A 23,530-nucleotide genomic window follows, 5' to 3' on the forward strand; every position below is an offset into this window, starting at 1 on the left:
AGAGTGACTCCCGGTTGCTGTCATTGCCGCTGTTACCGTGGTGCCTGGGAGAGGGTGATCCCGGCATCTCGGAGGCTCCTGACTAACGTGTGCAATGTTGTCTTTTCATAGGGTTGACCTGTTTGCATGTGGCGGTTCTGTGCCGAAGGGAGGAGATCGTACAGCAGCTGTTGGAGACCGGAGCCAAGATCAATACACAGGTGGGAACTGAGGAGTCAGGTCCCCATCCACCTCCCCCTCCCCAACCCGAGCCGAACCGTTCCCTCCCTTCCCGGCTCCCTGTCGAGCTCACAGCACCTTCCACTCTCAGGTGTGCCCCACAATTCCACTCTTTTGACTTCTCCCCATAACCTTTGAAGCCCTGACAACCTCCACTTTAAATATTCACAGCGACATGGCCTCCACAGGGTCCACGGTAATAAGTTCCTTGTCCTCTGACTGAAGGAATTCAATCTCACAGAGTGATGAACATGTGTCATGGGGACGGACACCTTCATCCCATCCAGTCCATGATGAAGCGTTGAAACATCGACCTGCACCCAGCCAATCTCTCTCTACACCTCACCCACCCACATACCCATCATTGAAACATCGACCTGTACCCGGCCAATCTCTCCATACCCCTCCCACCCATGTACCCATCATTGAAACATCGACATACACCCGGCCAATCCCTCTACACCCCTCCCACCCATGTACCCATCATTGAAACATCGACCTGCACCCAGCCATTTTCTCTCCACACCCTTCCCACCGATGTACCCATCATTGAAACATTGACCTGCACCCAGCCATTTTCTCTCCACACCCCTCCCACCCACGTACCCATCATTGAAACATCGAACTGCACTCGGCCAATCTCTCCATACCCCTCCCACCCATGTACCCATCATTGAAACATCGACCTGCACCCAGCCAATCTCTCTACACCCCTCCCACCCACGTACCCATCATTGAAACATCGACCTGCACCCAGCCAATCTCTCTCCACACCCCTCCCACCCATGTACCCATCATTGAAACATCGACCTGCACCCGGCCAATCTCTCCACACCCCTCCCACCCATGTACCCATCATTGAAACATCGACCTGCACCCAGCCAATCTCTCTCTACACCTCACCCACCCATGTACCCATCATTGAAACATCGACCTGCACCCAGCCATTTTCTCTCCACACCCCTCCCACCCATGTACCCATCATTGAAACATCGACATACACCCGGCCAATCTCTCCATACCCCTCCCACCCATGTACCCATCATTGAAACATCGACATACACCCGGCCAATCCCTCTACACCCCTCCCACCCATGTACCCATCATTGAAACATCGACATACACCCGGCCAATCTCTCTCCACACCCCTCCCACCCATGTACCCATCATTGAAACATCGACATACACCCGGCCATTTTCTCTCCATACCCCTCCCACCCATGTACCCATCATTGAAACATCGACATACACCCGGCCAATCTCTCTCTACACCCCTCCCACCCATGTACCCATCATTGAAACATCGACATACACCCGGCCATTTTCTCTCCACACCCCTCCCACCCATGTACCCATCATTGAAACATCGACATACACCCGGCCATTTTCTCTCCATACCCCTCCCACCCATGTACCCATCATTGAAACATCGACCTGCACCCAGCCATTTTCTCTCTACACCCCTCCCACCCATGTACCTATCCAAACTTCTCCCAAACGTTGAAATCGAGCTCACATGTACCAGAGGCACTCTCACCACCCTCTGAGTGAAGAAGTTTCCCCTCATTTAAACATTTCATCTTCTACCCTTGACCTCTAGTTGTATTCTCTCCGAACTTCAGTGGAAAAAATCTGATGGCATTTATCCTGTCCATACCCTTCCATTTTGAACTCCTCTATCAAATCTCCTCTCAAGCTTCTACGTTCCAAGGAATAAAGCCCCAATCTATTCAATATCCTCATAACTCGGGTCCTCCAGACCCGGAAACATCCTTTTAATTTTGTCTGCGGTCTTTCAACCTTATTTACATCTTTCCTGTAGGTGGGTGACCAAAACTGCACACAATACTCCAAATTAGGCCTCACCAATTCATCAACTTAACATCACAACTCCTGCACTCAGTACTTTGATTCATGAAGGCCAATGTGCCAAAAGCTTTCTTGATGACCCAATCTACTTCTAGATTAGATTATGAGGACACTCAGTCCTCGTTTATTGTCATTTAGAAATGCACGCATTAAAAAATGATACAATGTTCCTCCAGACTGATATCACAAAAAAAAGGACAAATCAAAGACTACCACTGACAAAATACATAATTATAACGTATAGTTACAGCAGTGCAAAACAATACCATAATTTGATAAAGAGCAGACCATGGGCATGGTTAAAAAAAAGTCTCAAAGTCCCGATAGACTCATCATCTCAGGCAGACGGTAGAAGGGACAAACTCTCCCTGCCATGAACCTCCAAACGCCGCAAACTTGCCGATGCAGCACCATCGGAAGCACCCGACCGCAGCGGACTCTGAGTCCGTCTGAAAACTTCGAGCTTCCAACCAGCCCTCCGACACCGAGCACCATCTCTGCCGAGCGCTTCGACCCTGCCCCGGCCGCCAAGCAACAAGCAAAGCCGAGGACTCGGGGCCTTCCCCTCCGGAGATTCTGGATCACACAGTAGCAGCAGCAGCGAAGCAGGCATTTCAGAAGTTTCTCCAGATGTTCCTCCGTGCTCTGACGTCTGACTCCATCAAATCAGGATTGTGCTCGGCACCCTACTTGACAGATAACAGATATCATTCACCGGAGTGGTCGCTGCATTGCGCCGCCATCTCCTCCTCCAAAGAATTATGGAGCCTTCCTCTGTTCTGATGAGATGTCCTTGCTGTCTAGGCTCTGCCTTCTGCCCACTCATTGAAACATCCTCTCCATGTCCACTCTACGCCTTTCAACATACAAGATCACCCCCTCCTTCTCTTGTGCTCCAGTGAATAAAGACCTCAGCTGTGTAAACTCTCTCTGAAACAGTACCTCAAGTCCCGGTAACAGCCTTGCATCGTTCCAGTTTAATGGCACCTTTCCTACAGCAGGGTGACCAGAATTGAACACAATACTGGAAGTGTGGCCCCACCAATGCTTTGTACCTCCCAGCTTCTATACTCAGTCTCTTTACCAATGTCAGCCAGCATGCCAGACGACCTCTTCACCACTCTACCTACCTGCTACGTCACTTTCAGGGAACCATGTTCAAAGAAATTTTATTAGCAAGGTACATATATATCACCATATACATCCCCGAGATTCATTTTCCTGCAGGCATACTCAATAAATCCATAGGATGATAACCATAACAGAATCAATGAAAGACCTCACCATCTAGGTGTTCAATCAGCGTGCAGAAGACAATAAACTGCACAAATACAAAAATTTTTAAAAATAATAAAAAATTAAGCAATAAGTATCAAGAACATGATATGAAGAGTCTTTGAAAATGAGTTCATAGGTTATGGGAACATTTCAGTGATGGGGCAAGTGAGGTTGAGTGAAGTTATCCCCTCACTGGTTCAGGAGCCTGATGGTTGAGGGGTAATAACTGCTCCTGAACCTGGTGGTGTGGGACCTGAGGCTCCTGTACCTCCTTCCTGATGGAATCAGTTCAGAGTTGAGGTTATCCTCACTGGTTCAGGAGCCTGATGGTTGAGGGGTAATAACTGTTCCTGAACCTGGTGGTGTGGGACCTGAGGCTCCTGTACCTCCTTCCTGATAGAATCAGTTCAGAGTTGAGGTTATCCTCACTGGTTCAGGAGCCTGATTGTTGAGGGGTAATAACTGTTCCTGAACCTGGTGGTGTGGGACCTGAGGTTCCTGAACCTGGTGGTGGGAGTCCTGAGGCTCCTGTACCTGCTTACTACTGTACCTGGTGTAGCCTGACCTCGGTGGTTGGGAAGATGTTAAGAGTCAATTGTTAAGGATGAGGTTGTGGAGTACTTGGTGACACAGGACAAGATAGGACAAAGTCAGCATGGTTTCCTTCTGGGAAAATCTGCCTGATGAACCTGTTGGAATTCTTTGAGGAGATTACAAGTAGGATAGATAAAGGGGATGCAGTGGATGTTGTATATTTGGACTTTCAAAAGGCACCTTGTCAAGGGCCACACATGAGGCTGCTTACCGAGTTAGCAGCCCGTGGTATTACAGGAAAGTTACTAAGATGGTAGAGCATTGTCTGATTGGAAGAAGGCAGTGAGTGGGAATAAAAGGATCCTTTTCTGGTTGGCTGACAGTGACTAGTGGTGTTCCGCAGGGGTTGGTGTTGGGACTGCTTCTTTTTATGCTGTATATCAATAACTTAGATGATGAAATAGATGACTTCGTTGCCAAGTTCACAGATGTTACGAAGGGTGGTGGAGGGGCAGGTTGTGTTGAGGATGCAGGTAGGATGCGGAAGGACTTGGACAAATTAGGAGAATGGGCAAGAAAGTGGCAAATGAAGTATAATGATGGAAAATGCCTGGTCCTGCACTTTAGAAAGTGGTGGACACAGCCCAGTCCATCTCAGGTAAAGCCCTCCCCACCATTGAGTACATCTACACGGAACGAAATAAATGTGTGGACTAGTTTCTAAATGGAGAGAAAATCCAAAATCTGAGATGCGAAGGGACTTGGGAGTCCTTGTGCAGAACACCCTAAAGGTTAATTTGCAGGTTGAGTGGTGGTGCGGAAGGCAAATGCAATGTTAGCATTCATCTCAAGGGGTCTAGAATACAAGAGCAGGGATGTGATGCTGAGGCTTTGTAAGCCACTGGTGAGGCCTCACCGTGAGTATTGTGAACAATTTTGGGCCCCTTATCTTAGAAGAGATGTGCTGGCATTCGAGAGGATCCACAGGAGGTTCACAAGGGTGATTCCAGGAATGAAAGGGATATCATACGAGGAACGTTTGATGGCTCTGGGTCTGTACTCACTGGAATTTAGAAAGGTGAGGGGGGGATCTCATTGAAAACTTTTGAATGCTGAAAGGACTAGACAGAGTAGATGTGGTAAGGATGTTTCCCATGGTGGGGGAGTCTAGGACAAGAGGGCACAGCCTCAGGATAGAGGGGCTCCCTTTCAAAACAGAGATGCGGAGAAATTTCTTTAGCCAGAGGGTGGTGAATTTGTGGAATTCATTGCCACAGGCAGCTGTGGAGGCCAGGCCTTTGGGTGTATTTAAGACAGAGATTGATAGGTTCTTGATTGGACATGGCATCAAAGGTTACGGGGAGAAGGCTGGGAACTGGGGTTGAGAATCAGCCATGATGGAAGGGTGGAGCAGACTCGATGGGCCAGAGGGCCTACTTCTGCTCCTATGTCTTATGGTCTTATGGTTCCTGATGGCAGCAGTGAGAAGAGAGCATATGCTGGGTGGTGGGGGTCCCTGATGACAGTGTCCCGTACAGATGTGCTCAGTGTTGTGGAGGGCTTTACCCGTGATGGACTGGGCCGTATCCACTATATTTTTGTAGGATTTTCCACTCAAGGGCGTTGGTGTTTCCATACCAGGCCATGATGCAGCCAGTCAATATACTCTCCACTATAGAAGTTTGTCAAAGTTTTAGATGTCATGCCGAATCTTCGCACGCTCCTGAGGAAGTCGAGACACTGCCGTGCTTCCTTCGTAATTACACTTACCTGCTAGGCCCGGGACAAGCCCTCCGAAATAATAACTGTATTGCTAGGCCCCTCTGTTCTACAAGTCTCCTGGGCCCTGCTGTTCACAGTGAATATCCTACCCCTGGTTTGTCTTCCCAAAATACAACATCTGACACTTACCCAAATTAAACTCCAGTGGCTGTTCCGCTTCCCAGCTGATCAGGATCCCTGATGGCCATCTTCACTGTCTGCATCTATTTTAGTCTCATTTTCACACTTGCTAATCATGCCTTGTATATTTTTATCCAAATCCTTTAGAACATGTGTATAAATTTTAAAAGAGCATGATACAGAAAGGCCCTTCGGCCCACAATGTTGTGCCGCCCCTTGGACCAACTCCAAGACGAATCCAACCCTTCCCTCCCGCGTCGTCCGCCATTATTCTACCGTCCACTCGCCTGCCCTTTTGATGCAGGTGACCCAGAGGTAATGGGGTGCCAGGACGCGATGGCAGGTGACGGCGGTCAGAGCCCAGTCCAGGCCCCCTCTGTAAGGAGTCTCTGTAATTGGTCAGGGTTGAATCGGGGGGTGCAGCTCGAAGGGTGGAGGGGTCTGCTCCGAGCTCTCTCTCTAATTGCAGATGGAGACTGCTGACAGCTGACGCCGGAATTGAACTCTGAACTCCAACACCCCGAGCTGTGATAGTGTCGCACTGACCGCGGCGGCTCTGTATGCACTTACGTATAACAAATAAAGTCAGAGGTTAAATGTGGAATAAAATCTGCATAAGTACCAGCATCTATTTGCAATAGATGGCGCATGGCCAAGTGGTTAAGGCGTTGGTCTAGTGATCTAGAAACATAGAAAATAGGTGCAGGAGTAGGCCATTCGGCCCTTCGAGCCTGCACCACCATTTATTATGATCATGGCTGATCATCCAACTCAGAACCCCGCCCCAGCCTTCCCCCCATACCCCCTGACCCCCGTAGCCACAAGGGCCATATCTAACTCCCTCTTAAACATAGCCAATGAACTGGCCTCAACTGTTTCCTGTGGCAGAGAATTCCACAGATTCACCACTCTCTGTGTGAAGAAGTTGTTCCTAATCTCGGTCCTAAAAGGCTTCCCCTCTATCCTCAAACTGTGACCCCTTGTCCTGGACTTCCCCAACATCGGGAACAATCTTCCTGCATCTAGTCTGTCCAATCCCTTTAGGATCTTATACGTTTCAATCAGATCCCCCCTCAATCTTCTAAGTTCCAACGAGTATAAGCCTAGTCGATCCAGTCTTTCTTCATATGAAAGTCCTGCCATCCCAGGAATCAATCTGGTGAACCTTCTTTGTACTCCCTCTATGGCAAAGATGTCTTTCCTCAGATTAGGGGACCAAAACTGCACATCTGAAGGTTGCTAGTTCGAGCTTTGGCCGAGGCAGCGTGTTGTGTCCTTGAGCAAGGCACTTAACCACACGTTGCTCTGCGACGACACCGGTGCCAAGCTGTATGGGTCCTAGTGCCCTTCCCTTGGACAATATCGGTGGCATGGAGAGGGGAGACTTGCAGCATGGGTAACTGCTGGTCTTCCATACAACCTTGCCCAGCCCTGCGCCCTGGAAACCTTCCAAATCCATGGTCTCACGAGACTAACGGATGTCTGTATATTTAGACTAGAAACATGAAGAGTGGTTGCTGACCTGTGGGCTCGGTGTGTTTCTCGTCTGATTACCAGCAGGCCCTTCAGCCCACCATATCAGTGCTGTACAGGATGTTAAGTTAAATAGATGCCTTCAGAATACACTTATCTCTATTGCCGGGATTCAATGGCACGAGCGGCCTTGATGGGCCGAATGGGCGGGCGATGTGCCTCTGTCTAATGGACTCTGAGATCTCTACGCTGTTGGCTTGTCCCGGGGGTTGTATTAAGCCTGTCTAACACCTCCCCCTCTTTCGGCCTGGCAGGACGCGACGAGTGGGCGGACGGCCCTGCACTTGGCGGTGGAGCTGGGAGAAGCTGGCCTTGTGCGGCGGCTGCTGTGGGCGGGCGGAGACGTGGACGCGCCCATGTACAACGGCTGCACCCCGCTGCACCTGGCGGTTGGGCGTCTGGACGCACCGCTGGCTGCCGCCCTGTACCAGGCCGGCGCTGACCCACTGCGCCCCAACCTGGAGCAGGAGACACCTCTCGACCTGGCCAACAGCAACTCGGTACGGGAGCTACTGCCCGGTGGTGGGGGAGGTTGAATAGAGGGTGGGGAATACCAACAGAGTGGGGAGTGTTGAGGTTACCTGGGGAGGAGGGGTGAGGAAGGAGGGGATGGGGATTTACCTGGGGAGGGTGAACGCTACATTGGGTGGGGTGCCATTAGGGGGCAAGATATGGAAATGGCAGTATGTGGTACAGGGCCGATAGGGGAATGGGGAAATGGCAGTATGTGGTACAGGGCCGATAGGGGAATGGGGAAATGGGAGTATGTGGTACAGGGCTGATAGGGGAATGGGGGGAAATAGGAGTATGTGGTACAGGGCTGATAGGGGAATGGGGGGAAATGGGAGTATGTGGGACAGGGCTGATAGGGGAATGGGGAAATGGGAGTATGTGGTACAGGGCTGATAGGGGAATGGGGGGAAATGGGAGTATGTGGGACAGGGCTGATAGGGGAATGGGGAAATGGGAGTATGTGGTACAGGGCTGATAGGGGAATGGGGAAATGGGAGTATGTGGTACAGGGCTGATAGGGGAATGGGGAAATGGCAGTATGTGGTACAGGGCTGATAGGGGAATGGGGGAAATAGGAGTATGTGGTACAGGGCGATAGGGGAATGGGGAAATGGGAGTATGTGGTACAGGGTGATAGGGGAATGGGGAAATGGGAGAATGTGGGACAGGGCTGATAGGGGAATGGGGAACTGGGAGTATGTGGTACGGGCGATAGAGGAATGGGGAAATGGGAGTATGTGGTACAGGGTAATAGGGGAATGGGGAAATGGGAGTATGTGGTACAGGGGCGATAGGGGAATGGGGGGAAATGGGAGTATGTGGGACAAGGCTGATAGGGGAATGGGAGTATGTGGTACAGGGGCGATAGGGGAATGGGGAAATGGGAGTATGTGGAACAGGGTAATAGGGGAATGGGGAAATGGGAGTATGTGGTACAGGGGCGATAGGGGAATGGGGAAATGGGAGTAAGTGGTACAGGGGCGATAGGGGAATGGGGAAATGGGAGTATGTGGTACAGGGCGATAGGGGAATGGGGAAATGGGAGTATGTGGGACAGGGCGATAGGGGAATGGGGGAAATAGGAGTATGTGGTACAGGGCGATAGGGGAATGGGGAAATGGGAGTATGTGGTACAGGGCGATAGGGGAATAGGGAATTGGGAGTATGTGGGACAGGGCGATAGGGGAATGGGGGAAATAGGAGTATGTGGTACAGGGCGATAGGGGAATGGGGAAATGGGAGTATGTGGTACAGGAGAATGGAGAAATGGGAGTATGTGGGACAGGGCGTTAGGGGAATGGGGAAATGGGAGGATGTGGGACAGGGCGATAGGGGAATGGGGGAAATGGAGTATGTGGTACATGGTGATAGGGGAATGGGGAAATGGGAGGATGTGGGACAGGGCGATGGGGGAAATGGAGTATGTGGTACAGGGTGATAGGGGAATGGGGGAAGTGGGACTATATGGTACAGGGCGATAGGGGAATAGGGAATTGGGAGTATGTGGGACAGGGCGATAGGGGAATGGGGGAAATTGGAGTATGTGGTACAGGGGTGATAGGGGAATGGGGGAAATGGGAGTATGTGGTACAGGGGTGATAGGGGAATAGGGAAATGGGTGTATGTGGGACAGGGAGATAGGGCAATTGGGAAATGGGAGTATGTGGGACAGGGCGATAGGGCAATTGGGAAATGGGAGTATGTGGGATAGGGCAATTGGGAAATAGGAGTATGTGGGACAGGGTGATAGGGGAATAGGGAAATGGAAGTATGTGGGACAGGGCGATAGGGGAATTGGGAAATGGGAGTATGTGGGATAGGGCAATTGGGAAATAGGAGTATGTGGGACAGGGTGATAGGGGAATAGGGAAATGGGAGTATGTGGGACAGGGCGATAGGGGAATGAGGAAATGGGAGTATGTGGGACAGGGGTGATAGGGGAATGGGGAAATGGGAGTATGTGGTACAGGGCGATAGGGGAATAGGGAATTGGGAGTATGTGGTACAGGGTGATAAGGGAAAGGGGGAAGTGGGAATATGTGGGACAGGGTGATAGGGGAATGGGGAAATGGGAGTATGTGGTACAGAGTGATAGGGGAATGGGGAAATGGCAGTATGTGGTACAGGGCGATAGGGGAATAGGGGAAATGGGAGTATGTAGTACCGGGTGATAGTGAATGGGGAAATGGGAGTATGTGGTACAGGGTGATAGGGAATGGGGAAATGGGAGTATCTGGTACTGGGTGATAGGGAATGGGGAAATGGGAGTATGTGGTATAGGGTGATAGGGGAATGGGGGAAATGGGAGTATGTGGTACAGGGTGATAGGGGAATGGGGGAAATGGGAGTATGTGGTACAGGGTGATAGGGGAATGGGAAAATGGGAGTATATGGGACAGTGCAATAGGGGAATGGGGGAAATGGGAGTATGTGGTACAGGGTGATAGGGGAATGGGGAAATGGGGGTATATGGGACAGTGCAATAGGGGAATGGGGGAAATGGGAGTATGTGGTACAGGGTAATAGGGGAATGGGGGAAATGGGAGTATGTGGTACAGGGTGATAGGGGAATGGGAAAATGGGAGTATGTGGTACAGGGTAATGGGGGAATGAGGAAATGGGAGTATGTGGTACAGGGGTGATAGGGGAATGGGGGAAATGGGAGTGTGTGGTTCAGGGTAATAGGGGAATGGGGAAATGGGAGTATGTGGTCAGGGCGATAGGGGAATGGGGGAAATGGGAGTATGTGGTACAGGGGTGATAGGGGAATGGGGAAATGGGAATATGTGGGATGGGGTGATAGGGGAATGGGGGAAATGGGAGTATGTGGTACAGGGTGATAGGGCAATGGGGAAATGGGAGTATGTGGGACAGGGCGATAGGGGAAAGGGGGAAATGGGAGTATGTGGGACAGGGCCGATAGGGGAATGAGGAAATGGGAGTATGTGGTACAGGGCGATAGGGGAATGAGGAAATGGGGGTATGTGGGACAGGGCGATAGGGGAATGGGGGAAATGGAGTATGTGGTACAGGGCGATAGGGGAATGGGGAAATGGGAGTATGTGGTACAGGGTGATAGGGGAAAGGGGGAAATGGGAGTATGTGGTACAGGGTGATAGGGCAATAGGGAAATGGGGGTGTGTGGGGCAGGGCGATAGAGGAATGGGGAAATGGGAGTATTTGGTACACGGTGATAGGGGAATGGGGTAATGGGAGTATGTGGGACAGGGCGATAGGGGAATGGGGGAAATGTATGTGGTACAGGGTGATAGGGGAATGGGGGAAATGGGAGTATGTGGTACGGGGTGATAGGGGAATGGGGAAATGGGAGTATGTGGTACGGGGTGATAGGGGAATGGGGGAAATGGGAGTATGTGGGACAGGAGTGATAGGGGAATGGGGAAATGGGAGTATGTGGTACAGGGCGATAGGGGAATGTGGGAAATGGGAGTATGTGGGACAGGGGTGATAGGGGAATGGGGAAATGGGAGTATGTGGTACAGGGCGATAGGGGAATGGGGTAAATGGAGTATGTGGGACAGGAGTGATAGGGGAATGGGGAAATGGGAGTATGTGGTACAGGGCGATAGGGGAATGTGGGAAATGGGAGTATGTGGGACAGGGGTGATAGGGGAATGGGGAAATGGGAGTATGTGGTACAGGGCGATAGGGGAGTAGGGAATTGAGAGTATGTGGGACAGGGGTGATGGGGAAAGAGGGAAATGGGAGTATGTGGGATAGGGGTGATGGGGAATGGGGAAATGGGAGTATGTGGTACAGGGTGATAGGGGAATGGGGAAATGGGAGTATGTGGGACAGGGCGATAGGGGAATGGGGAAATGGGAGTATGTGGTACAGGGTGATAGGGGAATGGGGGAAATGGGAGTATGTGGGACAGGGGTGATAGGGGAATGGGGAAATGGGAGTATGTGGTACAGGGTGATAGGGGAATAGGGAAATGGGAGTATGTGGGACAGGGCGATAGAGGAATGGGGAAATGGGAGTATGTGGTACTGGGTGATAGGGAATGGGGAAATGGGAGTATTTGGTACACGGTGATAGGGGAATGGGGGAAATGTATGTGGTACAGGGTGATAGGGGAATGGGGGAAATGGGAGTATGTGGTACGGGGTGATAGGGGAATGGGGAAATGGGAGTATGTGGTACAGGGTGATAGGGGAATGGGGGAAATGGGAGTATGTGGTACGGGGTGATAGGGGAATGGGGAAATGGGAGTATGTGGTACTGGGTGATAGGGGAATGGGGGAAATGGGAGTATGTGGGACAGGAGTGATAGGGGAATGGGGAAATGGGAGTATGTGGTACAGGGCGATAGGGGAATGTGGGAAATGGGAGTATGTGGGACAGGGGTGATTGGGGAATGGGGAAATGGGAGTATGTGGTACAGGGCGATAGGGGAGTAGGGAATTGAGAGTATGTGGTACAGGGCCGATAGGGGAATGGGGGCAATGGGAGTATGTGGGACAGGGTGATAGGGGAATGGGGAAATGGGAGTATGTGGTACAGGGTGATAGGGGAATGGGGAAATGGGAGTATGTGGGACTGGGCGATAGGGGAATGGGGAAATGGGGGTGTGTGGGACAGGCCGATAGGGGAATGGGGAAATGGGAGTATTTGGTACAGGGTGATAGGGGAATGGGGAAATGGGAGTATGTGGGACAGGGCGATAGGGGAATGGGGTAAATGGAGTATGTGGTACAGGGTGATAGGGGAATGGGGGAAATGGGAGTATGTGGTACAGGGTGATAGGGGAATGGGGGAAATGGGAGTATGTGGTACAGGGTGATAGGGGAATGGGGGAAAAGGGAGTATGTGGGACGGGTGATAGGGGAATGGGGGAAATGGGAGTATGTGGTACAGGGTGATAAGGGAATGGGGGCAATGGGAGTATGTGGGACAGGGTGATAGGGGAATGGGGAAATGGGAGTATGTGGTACAGGGTGATAGGGGAATGGGGAAATGGGAGTATGTGGGACAGGGCGATAGGGGAATGGGGAAATGGGGGTGTGTGGGACAGGCCGATAGGGGAATGGGGAAATGGGAGTATTTGGTACAGGGTGATAGGGGAATGGGGAAATGGGAGTATGTGGGCAGGGGTGATAGGGGAATGGGGAAATGGGAGTATGTGGTACAGGGTGATAGGGGAATGGGGGCAATGGGAGTATGTGGGACAGGGTGATAGGGGAATGGGGAAATGGGAGTATGTGGTACTGGGTGATAGGGGAATGGGGGAAATGGGAGTATGTGGGACAGGAGTGATAGGGGATTGGGGAAATGGGAGTATGTGGTACAGGGCGATAGGGGAATGTGGGAAATGGGAGTATGTGGGACAGGGGTGATTGGGGAATGGGGAAATGGAAGTATGTGGTACAGGGCGATAGGGGAGTAGGGAATTGAGAGTATGTGGTACAGGGCCGATAGGGGAATGGGGGCAATGGGAGTATGTGGGACAGGGTGATAGGGGAATGGGGAAATGGGAGTATGTGGTACAGGGTGATAGGGGAATGGGGAAATGGGAGTATGTGGGACAGGGCGATAGGGGAATGGGGAAATGGGGGTGTGTGGGACAGGCCGATAGGGGAATGGGGAAATGGGAGTATTTGGTACAGGGTGATAGGGGAATGGGGAAATGGGAGTATGTGGGACAGGCCGATAGGGGAATGGGGAAATGGGAGTATTTGGTACAGGGTGATAGGGGAATGGGGAAATGGGAGTATGTGGGACAGGGCGATAGGGGAATGGGGGAAATGGAGTATGTGGTACAGGGTGATAGGGGAATGGGGGAAATGGGAGTATGTGGGACGGGTGATAGGGGAATGGGGGAAATGGGAGTATGTGGTACAGGGTGATAGGGGAATGGGGGAAATGGGAGTATGTGGGACAGGGGTGATAGGGGAATGGGGAAATGGGAGTATGTGGTACAGGGCGATACGGGAGTAGGGAATTGAGAGTATGTGGGACAGGGCGATAGGGGAAATGGGAGTATGTGGGACAGGGCGATAGGGGAATGGGGAAATGGGGGTGTGTGGGACAGGCCGATAGGGGAATGGGGGAAATGGGAGTATGTGGTACAGGGTGATAGGGGAATGGGGAAATGGGAGTATGTGGTACAGGGCGATAGGGGAATGGGGAAATGGGAGTATGTGGTACAGGGTGATAGGGGAATGGGGGAAATGGGAGTATGTGGGACAGGGTGATAGGGGAATGGGGAAATGGGAGTATGTGGTACAGGGTGATAGGGGAATGGGGAAATGGGAGTATGTGGTACAGGGTGATAGGGGAATGGGGGAAATGGGAGTATGTGGGCAGGGGTGATAGGGGAATGGGGAAATGGGAGTATGTGGTACAGGGCCGATAGGGGAATGGGGGCAATGGGAGTATGTGGGACAGGGTGATAGGGGAATGGGGAAATGGGAGTATGTGGTACAGGGTGATAGGGGAATGGGGAAATATGGAGTATGTGGGACAGGGCGATAGGGGAATTGGGAAATGGGGGGGTGTGGGACAGGCCGATAGGGGAATGGAGAAATGGGAGTATTTGGTACAGGGTGATAGGGGAATGGGGAAATGGGAGTATGTGGGACAGGGCGATAGGGGAATGGGGGAAATGGAGTATGTGGTACAGGGTGATAGGGGAATGGGGGAAATGGGAGTATGTGGTACATTGTGATAGGGGAATGGGGAAATGGGAGTATGTGGTACAGGGTGATAGGGGAATGGGGGAAATGGGAGTATGTGGGACAGGGGTGATAGGGGAATGGGGAAATGGGAGTATGTGGTACAGGGTGATAGGGGAATGGGGGAAATGAGAGTATGTGGTACAGGGCGATAGGGGAGTAGGGAATTGATAGTATGTGGGACAGGGCGATAGTGGAATGGGGGAAATGGAGTATGTGGTACAGGGTGATGGGGAATGGGGAAATGGGAGTATGTGGTACAGGGTGATAGGGGAATGGGGGAAATGGGAGTATGTGGTACTGGGTGATGGGGAAATGGGAGTATGTGGTACAGGTGATAGGGGAATGGGGGAAATGGGAGTATGTGGGACAGGGGTGATAGGGGAATTGGGAAATGGGAGTATGTGGTACAGGGCTGATAGGGGAATGGGGGCAATGGGAGTATGTGGGACAGGGTGATAGGGGAATGGGGAAATGGGAGTATGTGGTACAGGGCCAATAGGGGAATGGGGGCAATGGGAGTATGTGGGACAGGGTGATAGGGGAATGGGGAAATGGGAGTATGTGGGACAGGGCGATAGGGGAATGGGGAAATGGGGGTGTGTGGGACAGGCCGATAGGGGAATGGGGAAATGGGAGTATGTGGGACAGGGCGATAGGGGAATGGGGGAAATGGAGTATGTGGTACAGGGTGATAGGGGAATGGGGGAAATGGGAGTATGTGGTACAGGGTAATAGGGGAATGGGGGAAATGGGAGTATGTGGTACAGGGTAATGGGGGAAATGGGAGTATATGGGACAGGGTGATAGGGGAATGGGGAAATGGGAGTATGTGGTACAGGGTGATAGGGGAATGGGGAAATGGGAGTATGTGGTACAGGGTGATATGGGATTGGGGGGAAATGGGAGTGGGTGGGACAGGGGAATGGGGAGAAAGAGTTGAATGGGAGTTACTGGGGAAGGGAGTCGATGAGGAGGTAAACAGGAGGTGGGAATGGGGGGAATACCAGTGAGTATGGGGGGGCTGGGGGTAATTGCCCCTTCACCACCTTCCATCCCCAGTTAAGGAACAGGCCCTTCAGCCCATTAATCCAGCCCAGTATGGTTCCATTCATACTACCCTCGTCTGCCTCTATATGAAACATTTCCTTCCTGTACGTGCGCCTATCTGCTGTCCCTACTTGCCTCCACTCCCACCCTGGTAGAAAAGCCTGCCCTGAACATCCCTTCTTCCCTTCCCAATGTAAATGCACACTCTCAGGCACTAGACATCTTGATGCTGGGAGAAAGGCACGAACTGGTCTGCATGTTTATGCCTGTCATAAAATCTATCAGAAGTTCAAAGAAAATTTACCATTAAGGTACAATCTATAACCCTAATGTTCCGTTTCGTGTGGGCATTTGCTGTAAATACAATCACCATGATAGAATCAATAGAAGGCTGGAGTGCAAAGGACCACAAACAGGCAATAAACATCGAGAACAGGAGGTGAAGAAATCGTCAAAGTGAATCCATAGGCTGTGGGAACAGTTCAGTGATGGGGAAAGTGAAGTTATTCCCTCAGATTCCGCCACTCGAAAGAAACAACCCAAGTTTGTCTGACTGCCCCCCCTCCCCCGTATAACACAGGCCCTCGGATCCAGTCAGCATCCTGGTGTATCTCCTCCAAAGCCCCCACATCCCTCCTCCTCCAGGGTGACCAGAGCTGCACACAGAACTCCAGGTGTGGTCGAGCCACAGATTTATAAAGCTGCAACATAACTTCCTCACTCGTGAGTACAGCACCTCAACTGATCAGAGACCCCTCCCCCCAGGTCATGTGATCATCAGGGACCCCACCCCACCCAAGTCATGTGATCACCGGGGCCCCACCACCCAGGTCATGTGATCATCAGGGACTCCCCCCACTCAGGTCATGTGATCATCAGGGAATCCCCTCCACCCAGGTCATGTGATCATCAGGAACACACACACACACACACACACCCATGCACCCCCAGGTCATGTCACCATCAGTGACCTGCCCCACCCAGGTCATGTGACCATCAGGGACCCCTCCCCACCCAGGTCATGTGGTCATCTGGGATTCCCCCCCACCAGGTTCAGGAACAGTCATTACCCCTCAACCATCAGGCTCCTGAACCAGTGAGGATAACCTCAACTCTGAACTGATTCCATCGGGAAGGAGGTACAGGAGCCTCAGGTCCCACACCACCAGGTTCAGGAACAGTTATCACCCCTCAACCATCAGGGTCCTGAACCAGAGGGGATAACTTCACTCAAATTCACTCGCCCCATCACCGAAATATTCCCACAACTAATGGACTCACTTTCAAGGACTCTTCATCTCACGTTCTCTGTATTTATTGTTTTATTTTATTATTATTTATTTATTTCTATTTGCCTTCTGCCTTCTGGTTGAGCACCTTGGTTGATGTGGTCTTTCATGGATTCTGTTCTGGTTGTTATTCTATTGTGGATTTATTGATACTGAATGTGGGGTAGGTAGGACTGAGGGGCTGATTGGCCTACTTCTTCCGTTCTGCGCTGTCGTCGTGCGATCAGGTTTGCCTGCGGCTGAGGAGGTGTCATGGACCCGCGGGCTCTACTGCCCTTAGTCTGGGAGTCTCAGGACAGAGGGAGATCTGCACATCCGGTGGGAGAGTCCCATTGTAACCCAAACGTCCCGAAACACTGAGGCGAGGCAGGTCCTCTCTCCATGAGCTAGAGGGTGGGTAGGGGCTCTGGAAGCTGCGATTTGAACCCCGGGACAGGGTGGGGGAGCCGGAGCTGTCTGACTCGCGGGGCACGGTGGGCAGTGGAGATCGGAGTGGGGGAGGCGGGCTTTGGGAATCTAGTCATCCAGCCTTTCACCTATCACCTTCGACCCTTCAGGTTCTGGAGCTGTGGCCCTTCGACGACCTGAGGTTACGCGGTCGGCCGGTCATGTGACAGCTCAGTGGATGGCGGACTGCGCGCGGTGCTTCCGAGGATCGGGGGGCCGGTGGTGACGGAGAATTGCCCTCCCTGACCAGTGGCTGGACCACTGGGGACCCTGCACCCACACCCAGGGGGCCCGTAGACCGACCCCCACCACCTCTGCTCTCCCACCCAAGCGATGGGGCAGCCACCGCTCCTCGAAGACGAGGCTTGCTCGCGTCTCTCAGGGATGGCCCTGTGGTTCGATCCTGCAGGATAGGCAGACCTCCGAGCCAAAGAAAACGGAATAAACTCGGCCCATTCTGCACCTGTCTTGCTGCTGCTACCGAGTCTTCTTCCCCACCCCACCCCACCCTAGCATTAGCCCTCTTTTTGATCCATATTTAAATAAATATGAATCTAAAAGATAGAAATGTATAGAAATCTGTAATATATACGCCTAAGACTTGTGCTTCCCTCTCCCTTCCCCTTTTCCCAACCATGATTCCCCTCTCCCTGCCCCCTTCCCACTCTCAGTCCACAATAGAGACCCAGATCAGAATCAGGCTTGTCATCACTCACACACGTCATGAAATTTGTTTTGTTTTCTGGTTGCAGTACAGTGCAATACATCAAATTGCCACAGTACTGTGCAGAAGTCTCGGGCACCCTAGCGATGTAAATGTGTCCAAGACTTTTGCACAGTACTCCTCCCTCTCCCTCGTGCAATCGCACCCTCTCTGTCCGCACGGTAACGGGCCCTACTGGCCCAGTGAGCCTGCGCCGCCCCATCACGTCCCCATGACCCGTTCGTGTCTGGACGGTGGGAGGAAACTGGAGCAGCCAGAGGAAAGCCACAGGAAGAAGGTGCAGACTCCTTACAGGCAGCGCCAGGAACTGATCCCGGGTCGCTGGTGCTCGCCACATCCCATCCCCTGGTTGAATGCTGTATTATTGTCCAAGATCAGCGAGAAAACTTGCTTTTGCCTGCCATCTGCACAGATCATCCCAAACATCAATGCATCAGGGTCGTTCATCGTGTGCCGTGTCGTATGACGTGGCCGATCACGGCCGTGATTGTCCTTGGCAAGCTGTGGTTTGCCATTGCCACTTTACAAGACGGGCAACCCCAGCCATTATGGGTACTCTTCAGAGATCGCCTGCCTGGCATAACCGGGACTTGTGATGTGCACCAGCTGCACGTACGACCATCCACCCCCACTATCGAGACGTTACACTGGGAAAAGCAGTTACAATGAGTGGCCTTGGACTGTACTCGCTGGAATTCAGAAGAATGAGAGGAGACCTTATAGAGATATAAAGGGATAGATAGGATAGAGGCAGGAAAGTTACTTCCACTGGTAGGTCAGGCTAGAACTAGCGGACACGGCTTCAAGATTCGGGGGAGTAGATTTCGGACGGAGATGAGGAGGAGAGTGGTGAATCTGTGGAGTTCTCTCCCAATGAAGCAGTGGAGGCTACTTCAGTAAATATATTTAAGACAAGGTTGGATAGATTTTTGCATAAGAGGAAATTGAGATTTATGGGGAAAAGGCAGGTAGATGGTCAGATCAGGCATGATCTTATTGAAAGGTGGAGCAGGCTCGACGGGCCAGATGGCCGACTCCTGCTCCTATTTCTTATGTTCTTAATGCAGAATAGAGTGTTACAATTACGAGGAAAGGGCTCCCACAAAGTAGATGATGAGGCCAACAACCCATCTGAATCATACAGGAGGTCTGCTAACAGCAGGATAGAAGCTGTCTGTGAGCCTGGAGTCCGTGCTCTCGAGGTACTGTGGGAAGGGGGAGAAAAGAGAAAGCTTGGGGTGGGAGGGGCCCTCGATTATGCTGGCCTCTTTCCTGATGGAGTCAGTGTGGAGGGGAGACTGGCTTAAGTAAGGGACTGGGCCGTGTCCACCACCCTGTGATATTTTGCAGTCTTGACCCTCATCATTCTTGGGTACGTCCTGGGGACCCTGCCCAGCTGTCAGAACCACTATTTCCCCTCCACATATACACCCCGAACCCCACACCTGCGGCCCAGAAGCTGGTCGCCCATGTCAGGCTCTGCAGGTGTGAGATCAGAGCCCGGTTGGCTCGCTTGGCAATGCTGGAACACTGTCTTCCCAACGGGATGTTAGCCCAGATCCTTCCCTGACGGTCACGTGAAGATCTGGCGCTGTTACAGGGTGAACTGTAGCACGCCCTGCTGATGTTTACACTGCCATCCATGTTACAAAAATATTACTAAACTGCTGCTTTGAAGAGTTGGCTTTGTGCAAACTAGATTCTGAAAAAGGAACGCTATTCTGAATGTGATATTGTTTGTAAGATACCTGCATTTGTCCTTAACCTCTTTCCACCTTGTTTCCTCCAGAAACCCACATATTTTTAGATTTCCTTCACACTGATTAGATTTGGCCCCATTGGGCCGGGGTTTTAAGCGGGAGGATTACGTGGAGCGGCAGGACAGGTGTGCAGCTGAACTGCCCGAGCAGGTTACTGGCAGAATCCATCCCACGGTAGCGTAGCGGTCAGAACAACGCTATTGCAGCTCAGGGCAGTTCCGTCCTGGCGTCCACTGAATGGGAACTGTACATTCTCCCCGCGGAATGTGTGGGTTTCCTCCGGGTGCTCTGGTTTCCTCCCACAGCCCAAAGACGTACCGGTTGGTAGGTTCATTGGTCACTATAAAATAGGCTAGGGTTAAATCAGGGGGCTGGGCAGCACAGCTCTAAAGGCCATGAGGGCCTGTTTCATGCTGTATCTCAATAAAAATAACAAACTTAAACTATCCTCGGCCACATTAACCAAGGAAGCTTTACAAATGAAGGGTGAAGAGTCTCGACCCAGAGCATCGATTGTCTGTTCCTCGCCACAGATGCTGCCTCACCTGCCGAGTTGCTCCACCACTTTGTGAGTTGCACCCACCATCTTCCCTGTCTAAACCAGCCCCCCTCGCAAAATGCTGGAGGGGCTCACAAGTTGGGCAGCAGCTATGGAGGGGGATAAACAGTCAACCTTTCTGGTTCCTCACCCCAGATGCTGCCTGACCTGCCGAGTTCCTCCACCACTTTGTGTGTTTGCTGCTCTGAATTTCCAGCATCTGCAGAATCTCTTGTGATTGACGTTCCAGTGGAAACAATGCAGTTTTCTCCTTGCATTCTGGTGTGCAACTCTTCCGGACTTTCTCCAAATCCTCCACACCGTTCCTGTAATAGGGCAACCAGAAATGCGCACAATGAGTGGGGCCTAACCATCACACTGTGTGGGTGAACGGCCATGCAAGAACTGAAATGCTGCTATGCACACAGCTTCTTGCCACACCGCTGGAATCTTATGTAATGTTAATATCGTTTTGAAATCATGCTAATATAATTGTGGACTACCCTGTAATTAATTGTGTTAATGAATATGGTCCATAAATTTCCTGAATAATAAACTTACCACAACCTTTACTTTGAAGCATTTTAGCGCTTCAGCATATTTATATTAACAGTGTTTTATGTTACAACACTGTTACAAATTGTAACAATACACAGAGAATGGAAGTTGGTAGCTCTTTGTTAATAAACCGCTGGCCAGCTGAATGCCGATGCCATCTAGTCGAAACATTTTACTTTTGCCATTGTGCCTGTTTTGACTGCCTGGCATTGTTTACTAATGTAGAGTTTTGGTTTGTGTTTGTTTGGTGTGCAGATTACAAAATAAAACATTGAAAGTACCATGCAGTTTTCAGACCGTGTGAAAATTTCCTGCTGAGAGCAATGCAAGGTCCACACACCTGCAAAAAAAATTATGCATCTATATTTATTGTAAAAAAAATTTAAAACCATATAACCATATAACAATTACAGCACGGAAACAGGCCGTCTCGGCCCTTCTAGTCCATGCCAAACTCTTACTCTCACCTAGTCCCACTGACCTGCACTCTGCCCATAACCCTCCATTCCTTTCCTGTCCATATATCTATCCAATTTAACTTTAAACAACAACATCAAACCTACCTCAACCACTTCTGCTGGAAGCTCATTCCACACAGCTACCACTCTCTGAGTAAAGAAGTTCCCCCTCATGTTACCTCTAAACTTTTGCCCTTTAACTCTCAACTCATGTCTTCTTGTTTGAATCTCCCCCATTCTCAATGGAAAAAGCCTATCCACGTCACCTCTATCAATCCCCCTCATAATTTTAAAGACCTCTATCAAGTTCCCCCCTCAACCTTCTACGCCCCAAAGAATAAAGACCTAACTTGTTCAACCTTTCTCTGTAACTTAGGAGATGAAACCCAGGCAATATTTTAGTAAATCTCCTCTGTACTCTCTCAATTTTATTGACATCTTTCCTATAATTCAGTGATCAGAACTGTACACAATACTCCAAATTTGGCCTTACCAATCCCTTATACAATTTCAACATTACATCCCAACTTCTATACACAATGCTCTGATTAATAAAGGCCAGCATACCAAAAGCTTTCTTCACCACCCTATCCATGTGAGATTCCACCTTCAGGGAACTAGGCACCATTATTCCTAGATCCCTCTGTTCTACAGCATTCTTCAATACCCTACCATTTACCATGTATGTCCTATTTTGATTAGTCCTACGAAAATGTAGCACCTCACATTTTTCAGCATTAAACTCCATCTGCCATCTTTCAGCCCACTCTTCTAACTGGCCTAAATCTCTCTGCAAGCTTTGAAAACCTATCTCATCATCCACAACACCACCTATCTTAGTATCATCTGCATACTTACCAATCCAATTTACCACCCCATCATCCAGATCATTAATATATATGACAAGCAACATTGGACCCAGTACAGATCCCTGAGGCACCAATCTGACACACAGTCATCCACCACTACTCTCTGGCGTCTCCCATCCAGCCACTGCTGAATCCATTTTACTACTTCGATGTTAATGCCTAACGATTGAACCTTCCTAACTAGCCTTGTGTGGAACCTTGTCAGGGCCTTACTGAAGTCCATATAGACAACATCCACCGCTTCACCCTCGTCAACTTTCCTAGTAACCTCATCAAAAAATTCAATAAGATTTGTTAAACATGACCTTCCATGCACAAATCCATGTTGACTGTTCCTAATCAGACCCTGTCTATCCAGATAATTATATATACCATCTCTAAGAATACTTTCCATCAATTTACCCACCACTGACGTCAAACTCACAGGCCGATAATTGCTCGGTTTACTCTTAGAACCCTTTTTAAACAATGGAACCACATGAGCAATACGCCAATCCTCCGGCACCATCCCCGTTTCTAATGACATTTGAAATATTTCTGTCAGAGCCCCTGCTATTCCCACATTAACTTCCCTCAAGGTCCTAGGGAATATCCTGTCAGGACCTGGAGACTTATTCACTTTTATATTCCTTAAAAGTGCAAGTACTTCCTCTTCTTTAATCGTCATACTATCCATAACTACCCTTCTTGTTTCCTTTACCTTACACAATTCAATATCCTTCTCCTTGGTGAATACCGAAGAAAAGAAATTGTTTAAAATCTCCCTCATCTCTTTTGGCTCCGCACATAGCCGTCCACTTTGTTTCTCTAAGGGACCAATTTTATCCCTCACTATCCTTTTGCTATTAATATATTGGATTCATTTTCACCTTACTTGCCAAAGGAGCCTCATATCTTCTTTTAGCTTTTCTAATTTTTTTCTTAAGATTCTTTTTACATTCTTTATATTCCTCGAGCACCTCATTAACTCCAAGCTGCCTATATTTATTGTAGATCCCTCTCTTTTTCCAAACCAAGTTTCCTATATCCCTTGAAAACCATGGCTCCATCGAACTTTTAACCTTTCCTTTCAACCTAACAGGAACATAAAGATCCTGTACCCTCAAAATTTCACCTTCAAATGACCTCCATTTCTCTATTACATCCTTCCCATAAAACAAATTGTCCCAATCCACTCCTTCTAAATCCTTTCGCATCTCCTCAAAGTGAACCTTTCTCCAATCAAAAATCTCAACCCTGGGTCCAGTCGTATCCTTCTCCATAATTATATTGAAACTAATAGTATTGTGAT

At 50.2% G+C, this 23,530-nt stretch overlaps 1 protein-coding gene across 1 annotated transcript in view; it reads left to right on the forward strand.

Moving 5' to 3' along the window:
- Positions 1-21,193, forward strand: part of LOC134339791 (NF-kappa-B inhibitor epsilon-like) — a 37,550-nt gene extending 16,357 nt beyond the window's left edge. The window contains exons 4-6 of the mRNA XM_063036567.1: positions 112-200; positions 7,590-7,835; positions 17,443-21,193. Of these exons, the coding sequence (XP_062892637.1) occupies positions 112-200; positions 7,590-7,835; positions 17,443-17,499 (392 nt within the window). The 3' untranslated portion in view covers positions 17,500-21,193. The remainder of the gene's footprint in view (positions 1-111; positions 201-7,589; positions 7,836-17,442) is intronic.
- The last annotated feature ends 2,337 nt before the right edge of the window (positions 21,194-23,530 follow it).

Source organism: Mobula hypostoma, chromosome 30 (assembly GCF_963921235.1).
Source record: "Mobula hypostoma chromosome 30, sMobHyp1.1, whole genome shotgun sequence".
In the NCBI taxonomy this organism is placed as follows: domain Eukaryota; kingdom Metazoa; phylum Chordata; class Chondrichthyes; order Myliobatiformes; family Myliobatidae; genus Mobula; species Mobula hypostoma.